The 13113-nt window shown below is 59.4% G+C and overlaps 1 protein-coding gene across 1 annotated transcript; it reads left to right on the forward strand.

Moving 5' to 3' along the window:
* Positions 1–2449: 2449 nt before the first annotated feature.
* On the forward strand, positions 2450–7933 carry ENPP7 (ectonucleotide pyrophosphatase/phosphodiesterase 7). The gene is made up of 5 exons (XM_008593728.1): positions 2450–2722; positions 4236–4381; positions 5582–6208; positions 6996–7215; positions 7851–7933. Exons 1-5 carry the CDS (start codon positions 2470–2472, stop codon positions 7931–7933), a joined length of 1329 nt encoding a protein of 442 aa, XP_008591950.1. The 5' UTR covers positions 2450–2469.
* The last annotated feature ends 5180 nt before the right edge of the window (positions 7934–13113 follow it).

The following is a 13113-nucleotide window of genomic DNA, read 5'->3' on the forward strand; positions in this document are numbered from 1 at the left end:
AAGGATTGAGCCCAAGGTCAGAGCCCTGAGGGCTTAGAGGATCCTGACTAGAGTTAGGTCAATGTGAGAGTCCCTGTCACCTGACAGCAATCTGATTGTAGGAACCAAGTCCTCTTTGTCCAATAACCCCTCTCTGGGTATTGTACTCCAAGGAAATAAGAAAAGGAAAAAGTCGGTGATGCCAAGATACTCACAGCTGCACTATATTTTAAAGAAAAAGTTATCAGTAGCCCCAAAGCCTGACAATAGGATCCTAAATGAACAAAGGCTGATAAACTGACAGCATCTAGAAGTGGTTAAAATCTGGGTTGAACATTTGAGTTCAAGCTCGGCTCCTCCACTCCCTGAGTGACCTTAACCTCTGTCTGCCTCAGTTTCCCACCCGTAAAGGGAGGATGTTACTAACGCCTATCTTCCAGAACGACCTAGAAGCTTCAAGATCACGCACATAGCCCAGGAAATGCCCTGTAATTGTTAGCTACCATCACATCACAAACCCTTTTTGTTGAAGTGCCCTATGAGACCAGGGAAGGAAACGGAGACCGACGGGGGGCGGTGGGGGGGAGACAGGAGCTCCCCACGACAAAACGCAAATGAGGTGCAGAGCCAGACACAGGAGGATCGTCCCAGGCCGGCTGAGGTGTCCTGAGAACGGCGGGAAGCAGACCCCTGCAGGCCAGACCCAGGCAGGCGGGAGAGGATGCGCAGGACGCCGAATTTCCACAGCCCGGGTGGAGGCCGCCGGAGAGGCGCGGAGCGCGGGGTGTGGGTGATGGAGCCGAGGATTCCCTTCTGGCCCAAGCACGCCCCACCCCTGCGCACCCGGCCAGACCTCGGCCTCCCCCTGGGCCGCGCCTCAGCCCCAGCTTGAACCTGGCAACGCCTCGCAGACCTACATTCCATTCCCAGCCCGGACTGGGCCCCGCCGAGAGTGACACGAAAACCAAATAAAGGAAACTGAGACACGACGAGGTGTGTTGGATTCTCCCCGGGAAGTTGCAGCCCCCAGGGCTTGCCGGGCCCCGCCGCCCAGGACACCCTCGGAAACCGGGCTCCTTCCGCTCACTCTCGCCATTCCCGGGGAGCCCGAGCTCGTCTCGGCTCAGGGAAGCCCCGAGCTGGAGGGGTCGTTGGGGGAACGGATCAGAAAAGCAGAGAGGCAGAGCCAGGCTTCCGGAAGAGGCCGGGAGCTGTCACGTGACGCCTTGCTTTCCTCTCATTGGCCAATGCTTGGCGGCGTGGCCACGCCCCGCCTCAGGGAGTGCTGGGAAGTGTAGTTGTTCCTCTCGGCGGCCATCTTACCATGGAGGAAGGCGGGAACAGATGCTGGGGGACGAGCGGCAGTCTCCGCGTCAGCGTAAAACCCAGACCTCCACGGCCCGCGGAGCCGACCGCGCCCGCCCCCGCCCTGGGCCTGCCGGAAGGGCCCGTCAGACCTCGGAGGAGCCCCGCGTGCTCTGCTTTCTTCACTCCACTCAGGCTCCACCTGCAATGGAGCGATTTTTCTGAAACGTTCTATCAGTTTATACTTAAAACCCTCCCCCGGCTTCCGCCAGCCTAAGGATGCAGACCCCTCATCCCCGCCCACCTGCCCTGCACCTGCCCCCCACCCGCCGGGTGCGGCCCCCACCGACTCTGCAGCGCCTCCCCCTGCTGCATCTTGTTTTGCAGAATTCTATCTTTATTTATTTTTTATTTTTTTTACTTATTTATTCATTTTATTTTGTGTGTCCACAGCCAGAATGTAGAAAGTCAGCAACACTGTCTCCTTCGTCTCTGTGTCCCCAAAATCTAGAATCCTGCCTGGTACACAGAATGTACCTAACAGGTACTGAGTGAGCAAGAGAGAGGAGGAGAGACAGAGACAGAGAAAGAAAGAAAGGGAGAGAAGGAGGAAGCGAGAGAGAACTGTACACTGAATTCAGGGCTCCTGTCCCACCCTGAGTGTGCAGTGTGGGGAGGGGGGACAAAGGAGTGTCCCTCCTCCAACCCCCTTGTTGACAGAAAGTCCACCAGGCAAGAATGCAGGACACCCTGCCCGCCTGTGGCTCCCTCACTGAGGTTCCACGCCCAGCCCGAGAAGGGAGGCGCTACAGGGCGCTGCTGGGGCCATCAGGTTCCTGCTCAGCTCGCCCCATCCCAGGAGCCCTGAGCAGGGCAGGGAGGGGAAGAGGCTCCTGGGCTGGGGTCTGTCTCCCTCTGCACTCCGAGCCGCTGGTCCCCATCTCCCTGGGAGGACACACGAGGAGAAACGGAGGAGCATGCAGCCCAGAGGGCTGTGTTGGCATAAAGGCGGGCACTAGTTTACAGCAGACCACAGGGTGGCCCCGATGCCACAGCTGGGAGCCTCCTCCTGAAGACTCGTTCTGTTTCCAAAGATGCACGGGATAAGAGCAGCCAGGTGACTCTGGGACTTTGCTCTCCTGGGCACGAACCAGCCCGGTGGCCCTGCTCGCTGGACAGCCTGTCATGAAACACTGGGCCATCCTCCTCTCCGTGGCTCTGGCCACCCTCCTGGCCCTGGGGACTGGGGCGCCGATCCTCGGTCAGGGCTCCCGGAACAAGCTGCTGCTAGTGTCCTTCGACGGCTTCCGCTGGAACTATGACCAGGACGTGGACACCCCAAACCTGGACGCCATGGCTCGAGACGGGGTGAAGGCTCGCTACATGACCCCCGCCTTCATCACCTTGACCAGCCCCTGTCACTTCACCCTGGTCACTGGTGAGTGTCGGCCTCAGGTCGGGGTCTGGGGGGAAGGGGCCTGAGAACCCTGCTGAGGGCGCACAGCCTGCACCAGGTGCCCAGCGGGCAAAGGAGTGAGGTCCTTGCTCCAGGCAGGGGGCACCCACTGGGGACTGTTAGGAATCCTACTATTGATGACAACTGGTCGGGGGAGAATAAAATGCCCCTGGGGCTGGTTAAACAGTGGTCACAGCCAGAGCAGCAACCCTGCGGGGGAGGAGACTGGGGGGCGCCTGGCGCCTGCTCTTTGCTCTCCCCGCGCCCACCTCCCCGGCCTCCCCTCCTCTCCTCTCTGTTCTCTCCGACCCCTCCCCGCCACATCTGCTGGCCGAAGACGACACAGACACAAGGTTTTAAAAACAGAAAGTGTACAAAGGGTGTTTGAGAGCGAAAAGCCAACACCCTGTGTCCCCCTCCCCCCCAGGGCACCACTGTTCCCAGTCTCTGGGTGTCCTTCAAAGACACTGGGTCAGTGTACTGGGGCTGCCGCAACAGAGAACCACAACCGGGCGGCTTGGCACCACAGACCCGACTGTCACGGTCTGGAGACCGGGTGTCTGAGGCCCATCCTCACTCTGAAGGTGCAGGGGGACACTCTTTCCTGCTTCCCCCAACTTCTGGGGGCTGCTATCAATCCTGGGTACCTCGTCTTGTGGCCACATCACTCCAGTCTCTGCCTCTGTCTTCAACAGCCTCCTCTTCTGTGTCTCTCTGTGTCCAAATTTCCTCTTCTCGCACGGACACCAGTCACGGCATTTGGGGTCCACCTTCTCCAGGATGACCTCATCCCACTTAATTCCCTCTGCACAGACCCTCTTTCCAAGCAAGGCCACATCTGAGGCTCCAGGCAGGCATGCATTTGGGGGACACCGTTTGCCCCATGTCATCCTGTCGCAGCATTCCTGCAGCCCGGCCCCTCCCAACGCAATGGGCCGCAGCCGCCTGTGCTGGCCCGTTTTACTTTGTGTGTCACGGATGGGGGGGGGGGCGGGTTCTCATTTTACTCAGTACCATGTGCACGTGTTTCCTATGCAAAAATAGATTGTAAAAACATCTCCTGGTGCTATATTTGGTCATTTAACTTCCTGCCTAGGATTCCATTAGATGGCTGGGCCATAATTCATCAACTAGTCCCTTCCCGATAGCCATTGAGGCCACCCCCAGTCTCTTGCTAAAGCGAACAGGTCTGCAACCGAGGCCCTTGCGTGTGCGTCTGTGCATCTGCTTACTGAGCTGCAGGACGAACTCCTGAAAGTGGAGGTGGAATTGCCGGGTCAAAGAACGTGTGCCTGTTTGTTGCGAACGTGACCCCTGAACCTTGGCTCCCGCTGGGCAGTGCGTGAGAAAGTCTGCCCACCCCCAGCCACTCCCCACGACCCGGAACACAATGGAATCCTGCTGGCTTCGATTTTGCCTCTTCCAATCTGTCCCCTGACTATGGCCGTGACCCCAATCTGTCCCGCCTCCCCTCTGCCACTTCTCCCTCCCCTAGGCAAGTACGTGGAGAACCACGGGGTGGTCCACAACATGTACTACAACACCACCAGCAAGTTGAAGCTGCCCTACCACACCACACTGGGCATTGAGAGGTGGTGGGACAATGGCAGTGTGCCCATCTGGATCACGGCCCAGAGGCAGGTAATGCTGCCCCCACCCCCACGGATGCCGGTGGGGGAGGGGAGCCTGGCGGCAGAGGGGGCCAGGACCTCCTGAGAGCCACAGAAGGCTCGATCCCCACCCTGGGAGTCCTGGCATAGAAGGGTCTTAAGTAGGGTCCCCAGGTGAGGACTGAGCTGTGGGCTGCAGCCTGGCTCAGCCTGTGGACAGCACCCTGCCCTCTCCTCCCTGGAGCCCTGGACCAAGAGGGACTGCTCTGTCCTCACAAGCCTGGGGGAAATTGCACCCTCGGACCCTTCACTGCCTGGGGGAAGGGTCACACGGGGAGACTCAAGAACATATTTAACAGTAAGATGGCTTTAGCCCTTACCCGTCCCACACCCTGCTCAGGGCCAGACAGCTACATTCTAAAGGGTCAAAGGTAAAATAAGAGCTGGGTTTTAGTGTTGAGCCCGGGAATCCAGCAGTACCCAATGCTCTGAGGGCTCCCTGGCCCCGAAGGTGAGACCAAGTCAGGTGGAGGTTTCCCAGGCGAGCCCCGATTACCCTTCGGAGCCCCCACCCACCTGATAGCCGCCGTAGCCCCTCTCTCCAGAAGGACCTGCCCAGACTCTCAGGGGTCCCCTCCACCAGGCCCGTGGGCAGAAAGCCAGAGCGCGGAACTCAGCTTGTCCCGGTGCTAGAGCCACATGAAAGAATGGCCGGGGGGAGTGGACGGGCAGACAGGCCTGCGTGGACAGAGTTGGAAGGACAGATGGATCTGTCCATAAAAAAGCAACCAACATATAGCAAGACAGACAGATGACCAGAAGGAAGGCTGAGAGGCAGGTGGACCGGGTGTGGGTGGACAGACAGACAGACAGACCCATGCCTGGTTGGGAGTACAGTAGGGGAGTCTGGGCTGCCGGTCGGAGGGCAGGGCTCTCGGGGCAGGAAGCGGGAGCCACCGTGATGAAGAGGACACTGCATATCTGGGGCGCTCTTACGTCTACCGTCTCATTTAGTGCTTGATCTACCGGGCACCCTTCTCTCCTCTATGACATGGGTTTTACCCCAGATCACGTGAGATGAGAGATAATTTCAGAAAATCAGCAGCCTCGCAGCCACAGTTAGAGGCAGAGAGGAGAAAGTGGGGTGCAGGGCAAGTGTGTTCTGGTCACGGGACAGGCAGGAGGTGCCAGCCCGAGGGTCCTGCGACTCTAACACTCCTCCTGCTGGCAGGGCCTAAAGACTGGCTCCTTCTTCTACCCCGGTGGGAATGTCACCTACCAAGGGGTGGCTGTGACACTGAGCCGCAAGGAAGGCGCCCTGCACAACTACAAAGACGAGGAGGAGTGGAGGGCGAACGTGGACACCGTGATGAGGTGGCTCACCGAGGAGGACCTGGACCTGGTCACGCTCTACTTCGGGGAGCCAGACTCCACGGGCCACAGGTATGGCCCCGAGTCCCAGGAGAGGAAGGAGATGGTGCGGCAGGTGGACCGGACCGTGGGCTACCTCCGGGAGCGCATCGAGTGCCACCACCTCTCGAGCAGCCTCAACCTCATCATCACGTCCGACCACGGCATGAGAACCGTCCAGAAGGACGCCAGCGACTTAGTTGAATTCCACAAGTTCCCCAACTTCACCTTCCAGGACATTGAGTTCGAGCTCCTAGACTACGGACCAAATGGGATGCTGCTCCCCAAAGAGGGGATGCTGGAGAAGGTGTACGACGCCCTCAAGGACGCCCACCCCAGACTCCACGTCTACAAGAAGGAGTCCTTCCCCAAGTCCTTTCACTACGCCGGACACCCCAGGATCACACCCCTGCTCATGTACAGTGACCCTGGCTATGTCATCCATGGGGTAAGTCTCCCGCTAGACACGTGGCTCTCGGGGTGGGCTCCTGCACCGGGCCGTGGGTCCCCTTTCATTTCTATCAAAAGCATCCCATGTCTAGGGCCGACCCGGTGGCGCACTGGAAAGTGCGCCACTTGGGAGTGCGGTGGCGCTCCCGCCGAGGGTTCGGATCCCATGTGGTGACCGGTTCCCGCTCACTGGCTGAGCGTGGTGCGGGCATGACACTGAGGGTTGCGATCCCGTCGCCGGTCTCCGGTACGGGCGTGACACCGAGAGTTGCAATCCCTTTACCGGCCAGTAAAAAAGATAAAAAGGAAAAAAAAAAAAAGCATCCCATGTCTAGCTAGTCCCCAACTTGCGGGGTGTCAGCCACCAAAGGGACGCACCCATCACCACGTGATAGGAACGTGTGTGTGTTTAGGGTGGTGTGGGGGGCCCAGCAGCCGCAGGGTGACGTGGGAGAGGCAGTGGGAGCCGGAGCCCGGCCACCCACCGGCGGAGAGCCGGGGCTGCTGAGGGGAGCAGGTGCGGGCTGGGGTGGCGGTCCCCGAAGGGAGCTCCCAACGGCCACACACCCAGACTGCACGTCCTTAGGGCCTCCGTTTATCTCCCCGGCTCTCCACGGAGGCTCCCTCTTTGGGGCGACTGATCTTTGCGGGCTCAGAACTCCTGCCTAGGCCACCGGCCAGCGCAGGACCCCAACCCCGCAGGGGGTGCCAGTGCAGAGGGTGGGTGGGCTGAGGGGTTGGCTGCTCCCAGCAAGGACTTGGGACTCTTGCCCCCTCCCCGGCAGAGAATTAATGTCCAGTTCAACAACGGGGAGCACGGCTTTGACAATGGCGACGTGGACATGAAGACCATCTTCCGTGCCGTGGGCCCCAGCTTCAAGGCAGGCCTGGAGGTGGGGCCCTTTGAGAGTGTCCACGTGTACGAGCTCATGTGCCAGCTGCTGGGCATCGTGCCCGAGGCCAACGACGGGCACCTGGCCACCCTGCTGCCCATCCTCCGCTCAGGTGAGGGCAGGGGCACCTCTGTCCACCCAGACCTGTCCCGGCATGTGCTCACATGTGAAAGCAGGTGCACCTGCACACTGTGACCGGGGCACCCCACAAGCCCCAAGTGGGCTGCCTTCCCTGTCCCTCTCTCTGGCTTCTGGGAACACCTGATTGCCCCATTCCCGTGACCCTTGACCACTTCCAAGCATCTGTGCACGCTGGGCGGTGCAGGAGGCAGGGCAGGCAGCCGTGAGCAGCCTGGTCCAGGATGGGCACCGACAGAAAGGAGCGGTCTGCCCAGGGCATGTCCCCGTGCAGCCCACATCCCGGCCCCCAGATTTACCCCTCCCACATGCAAGCTGACAGTCTCCTGTCTGGAGTTCGCTCTGTCAGCCTCCCCCCAATCCACACACTCTTGACCCCATCCTGACCCATCTCAGGGACAAAGGTCAGTGGTGGCGGACGCTGGTGTGGGCCTGGTTGGGGGGGGAGGGCCCTCCTGAGCAGGGCTGTGGGGGCCATGTCAGACAAGGACAGGTGTGCCCAAGGGGGTAGGGAGAGAGGAAGCCAGGAGGCTCGTGGGGACGGCCCTGGAGGGGCTGGGGTGAGATGCCGCCCCTTGCCCCCTCACTGGATCTTCTGACTTTCCTTAGGATCTGCTCTCCTGCCAAGTGGCCAGCCCCTCTTGGTGATGGGACTGCTGGGGGTCGTGATTCCTCTGGCCAAGTTCACATAATGCCCTACCACTCAAGTTCAGAGGCCCAGAAGGTGGAGGGGTGGGTGGCACTATGTTCCCTGTTTCTCCAGCCTGATGCCCCATTATAAACCTGGACAGCTAGAACAGAGCTGCAGCCCCCAACCATCCCGGCTGCCACCAAGAGAAATCAGTCCTCAAGACCCCAAGGCAGACACCACCCCCCAGACCCCCCAACTGGCCTCTCTGCGTTAGTCTTGGAGGAGGTCTTTCCAAAGCAGACAGTCCAGATGGGACTGGGCATCCGCCCTCCCCCCAGAAGCCAGCACCCTCCGTGGCCTCTTGCCAGAGCTGCCATCCTCTGTGCTGCACCAGGGACATCTCAGAAGCCACTACATGGGTTGTGTTTGGGAAGAGAGCTACAGGGGCTGGACTCCTGGAAGCCAGTCTCCAAGGACCTTCCAGCTTGCCTGGTGACAAGCACTCCCTTGTTTTCTGTCCTGTGCTATCACAGCACTCTGGCCAAAGCAGAAGATAGTCCTTCACTCCTTCTAAAAATACATGAATTAGAGCCCGCTCGGTGTCAGGCTCTGGTCTGCACTCAGGGATGCATGGTAAACCAGACAGTCCAGGCCCCGCACTGAGGAGTCTGTAATGCAGGGGCCAGAGAAAGTGATGGATCCGTGCACAAACTAGCTCAGATGGTGACAATGGTGGAGAAAAGAGGGGCCACAGACAGGCACGGGGCAGGGGCTACTCTTTAGGTCGCCTGAGCTGGAATGGCTGCCCCGAGGAGGGGGTTTAGGGTGAGGCCTGACTAATGAGAAGCAGAGAGCCAGGCCACGCTCGGGGAAGAGCTTCCAGGCAGGGGAAGAGCCCACGGAAGGCCGCACGGTGGCACTGGCTCAGCAGGCTTCCAGAAGAGAAAGGCCAGCGTGTTTGGAGGCTGGCGGGCAAGGATGGACCTAACACGAGCTGGCCGCGGTGCGGGGCAGGAGGTGGCCTACACGAGGTGGGACGCGGTGGTCTCATGCAGGCGATGAAGTGGATGTGCTGACCGCAGAGCCGGGGCACAGAGGCGGGAGCAGAGAGCGGCCAGTCAGGAGGCCGCTGCAGGGGTCCAGGTAGGACAGTCTGGTGGCAGGGGTGGGGATGGTGCAAAGTGGACAGATTTGGGACACCTTTAAGAAGCAGACATTCAGGGTTTGTGGACAGATTGTGTGTGAGGCCGACGAAAGTGGAAGTGAAGGATGGGTCTGACGTTTGGGTCTGAGCGACTTGTGAAGCACCGAGCCACTCCGCAGGTGCAGGATGCCGGGGCAGGAGGCGGGGAGGCCGGCCTCCTGTTTCAGCCGCAGTCAGGGGAGCAGCCACGTGGAGATGATGTGGGCAGCAGGTTGTGCACAAGTCTGGCATCCAGAGGGGCGGTAGGGCTGGCAGCTTAACTTTGAGACTTGTTAGCAAACATGACATTTCAAGCCACGGGACCCGATGACAGCCTGGCCAGAAGGCGTGGACTGAGAAGAGGTGGATGAGCGCCCCACTCACGGAAAAGGGTGGCCGGGGAAGGGGAGGGAAGCCAGGGGCTGGGCGCGTCTCAGAGTCGAGAGGAGGAATGCAGAGATGTGTGTGGTGGGGAGGGAGGCGCTCCTGGCCAAACATCAGAGCAGGAAGAGACCCAAAAGGTCCTTTGCCCAAGCCCCTAGTACAGATGGGGATGCTGGAACCCAGGAATGCTAGCTGACTAGTCCAAGGGCACCAAAAAGCATCAGAGCTGTGTCTAAGTGCTGGGTTTTAAATTCCTCGTCCTGAGTACTTTCGGCCCTACGCTAGCCTCTCTGTGCTTCCAGGGGTCAGGTCCTGGAAGTGAGTCTCCAGCACAAGGCAGGGATGTAGTAAGATTTTCCTAACATTAGAAGCTGCACAATATGTCCACAATCATCTCTTCTCCGCATAAACCAAGAGCTGGCTCAGCAGATGTCACAATCCAGATTTCACATGCAAGGAAAGGGAAGGTTACACTAACCTCCACACGTGTTCTCAGGGGTTTTCCCCAGAGGGACGGCTGCAGTGGTGGCCTCGCCAGCCAGCTCTCCGCGCCAAAAAAGCCCCAATGTGTAGTCTTCGCCTACTTCTGTGTTGTAAAACCTCCCACCATGGTGTACATGAGGCCCTGCACACGAGGCTGGGAAGAGACCAGCAGAGCGGCTTCCACTGGCAGGGTCTGCAGGCCTGAGCCTGTCACTGAGCTGTGATGAGCTCCACGTGCAGAGTTCTCGGTTCTGAGCTAGGGCTACCGCCTTGTGGCCGGTTTCTCCAAAGATGGTGCCAGAAGAACTCGCCAGGAGCCAAAAGGAGCATTGCTGTGACTTAACAGAGCTCTCGCTACCCAGACAGGAGAGCAGGCGGAAGGCGCGGGAGGCTCCTCTCTGTCCTGGGGTCTGCATGCCCCCCAGTCAGGCCTGGGAAAGCGCCCGGGAGAAGTGTCTGAAGCTGCACAACCATTCGCCCACCCCGCGCCCCGACCTGCACCAAGCTGTGCCTCCCGACTCCAGCTGAGAGTCAGGAATTCCCACAGGGCCCTTCTGTGCACAGCCTGACATAAGTGCCCCACCACCGCCTGCCCACCACAGCCATGCCTGTCGCCCTGCCCCATCCTCTACCCCAGCCCAGCACATGGTACTTGCTCTTCCAGAAGGTCTCCAGGAGCCGCCCACAGGCCCCCGAGCTGGCTCTCCCCTGTGCTGCGCTACTGGACACGGATGGGCCTTGCGTCCCCAGTTTATCCCAGACTATGGCCTATGCCACCTTGCCCCGCAGCGCCAGCCCACGCATGGCCATTACGGTGCCAGCAGTAGGCCCCCTCACCCCCTCCCCCCTCCCCCCGCAAGGCAAGTCGCACCCAGCGGCGCTGTGCTCTGCGGCCACGCAGGGGCGCACGGGAGCGCTGCGGGCGGGTGCGGGAGGCTGTGACCCTCGGGCTCAGGCCTCGGCCATGGTCACTGCTCGGCACTGCCCAGCACAAAGCACCCGTGAGAGTAAAGGGCAAGTCCCGTCACTGCCCAGCAGACGTCAAAGCCTGCTGGGCTCGTGCAGTCTTCCCAGCGGGCCCCGTGTGTCACGGATTCCAGTGCCTTAGGACGGCTAACATGGGAGAAGCCCCCCACTCCTGGGGGGCAGACCTGGATGGGCGCTAGCAGGTCCTGGTAAAAGGGTGGGCTTCACATTAAAAAGAAGAAAAAAAGGAATGAGGAGGCTCTTTGTGAACCAGTGTCTCTAAGACATGGGGCTTAGCAAAAAACCAACAAAAACCAAGGTGGAAACACTGTAGGTAAAGTGGTATTGGTTGACCTGGGTGGCCAGGGCTGGGAGCAGAGGGACATTTGTCCCCACCTCTTCTGGACACTCGAATACTGAACCACTTCAAGTACGGTCCCACGCTGCAGACGACCTCTGGTCAACAGCGAGGTGCACACACGACTGTGGTCCCATGGTGATGACAGCCCTGCCATGCAGGCTGGCCGTGCACGGCCGCCCCATCGGGTGTGTGTAAGCACGCCGTAGGGTGTTCACACAGCAACGAAACGGCCGGACGACGCATTTCTCAGGACGCATCCCCGTCGATAACTGACGCATGACTGTACTGTGTTCAAGCCTGTTTTTTAAGAGCATGGGCCTTGGAGACAAATTCACGTTCCAGTCCTGGTCCCCCACCCAGGAGCTGTGGCACAGAGAAAAGTAGTTAACCTCCCCGGCCTTGGTTTCCTCATCTAAAAAAATGGGATCGTAGGAGCGTGCCTGCCTCCCTGGGTCACCCAAGGGTGACGGGCTAATCCTCAGGGGGGCAGGGGTGGGGGCTGGGCACAGAGGCTGGCACCCTACACAAATGCTCCTATGATGGTGGCCTCAGAGACAGTTACAGTCCTGCTTGGGGGTGCTGACTTGTCCGGGGCAGCGCTCAAGAATCCATCCAGCTGTAACAGTGCAAGGCTCATCCTCTGAAGTGCTGGTTTGTCAGCATCTGCCTATTTCCCTGCCTATGAAGCACCCCCGCCCTGTGTCTCTTGCTTCTGTCTGCAGCTTCGGCTCCATCTCAGCCTCTGGGGTCCATCCTAACCTGCCCCCACAGCTGCCTGGAGCTGGAATCCTGCGCTGACCTAAAAGACCCGGGCTTTGGCTCGCAGGCCCCCAGGCCTCACATCCAGTAGCTTTCCTGGAAGGACAGCCCCCATCCCAACCCCACAGTCTGTGGTCATACCCCCAGGATACCCAGGACAGCCTGCCCACCTGTACCGGCTCTGACCCTGTGGCTGGGCCCTCGCCTTCCCTGGACAGGCCCAGTCTTGGCTCTCCTGAGCCTGCCCCACCTGGCTGGAGGAGACCAGGTAAAGTCCACATCCACATCCTCAAAACAGTCACAGGTGCAAACATAACTACAGTGACCCCCAGTCTCCAAGAGAAACCCAACCTTACGCCGACACCCCACAGTTACCAGGCTCCTTTCCTCATCCTCACTAGTCTACTTTCTAGGGACCGGGCCAACAGATACTTTGAGACTCACTCTTCAGTGGCCTTACCAAACAGAAAAAGAGAGAGAGAAAAGAGAGGAAAATAATCTGGTCTGTCCCCCTGTAAATATTCTGTGACTCCAGATGTCTGGTGTCAAAAGAGCGGCACCAAAAAAGTCCCAGCGGCTGACTGACAATTCAGAATGAGTTCCCTGTGTTGGAAACTCGGCCGAGACACGGCTGCACACTGGAGGGCGGGTTGTCCTATCTGTGCAGCTCTGGGTGGGAGCGTGAGGGGGGCACCACCTGAGCAGCACAGCCCAGGTTCATAGCCAGTTCCCATGCACCCACCCTCACTAGCTCTGTGGCCCCAGGCAGGTTGCTAACCTCTCTGGGCCTCAGTTTCCTCATCTGTAAAGCCAGGAACGGTAGCAGCACCTGTCTCATAGGGTGGACCCAGTGATTCAATGAGTTAATATTTGCAAACTGCTTAGAAACTTAGGGCCCAAGACCCCGTGGCGCACTCGGGAGAGTGCGGCGCTGGGAGTGCAGTAGCGCTCCCGCCGCGGGTTCAGATCCTATATAGGGATGGCCGATGCGCTCACTGGCTGAGCGCAGTGCGGCCGGTCACAAAAAAAAAAAAAAAAAAAAAAAAAAAACTTTTGGGGTTTAAAAAACTTGAAACCCCTTCAAACCAAAAAAAAGGTATATTTT

Source organism: Galeopterus variegatus, unplaced genomic scaffold (assembly GCF_000696425.1).
Source record: "Galeopterus variegatus unplaced genomic scaffold, G_variegatus-3.0.2 Scaffold9581, whole genome shotgun sequence".
In the NCBI taxonomy this organism is placed as follows: domain Eukaryota; kingdom Metazoa; phylum Chordata; class Mammalia; order Dermoptera; family Cynocephalidae; genus Galeopterus; species Galeopterus variegatus.

Coding starts and splice junctions, on each gene's coding strand:
- ENPP7 (XM_008593728.1), top strand. CDS start 2,470: ATGAAACACTGGGCCATCCTCCTCTCCGTGGCTCTGGCCACCCTCCTG. Junction 4,382..5,581: donor GGATCACGGCCCAGAGGCAG/GTAATGCTGCCC, acceptor TCCTGCTGGCAG/GGCCTAAAGACTGGCTCCTT. Junction 6,209..6,995: donor CTGGCTATGTCATCCATGGG/GTAAGTCTCCCG, acceptor CCTCCCCGGCAG/AGAATTAATGTCCAGTTCAA.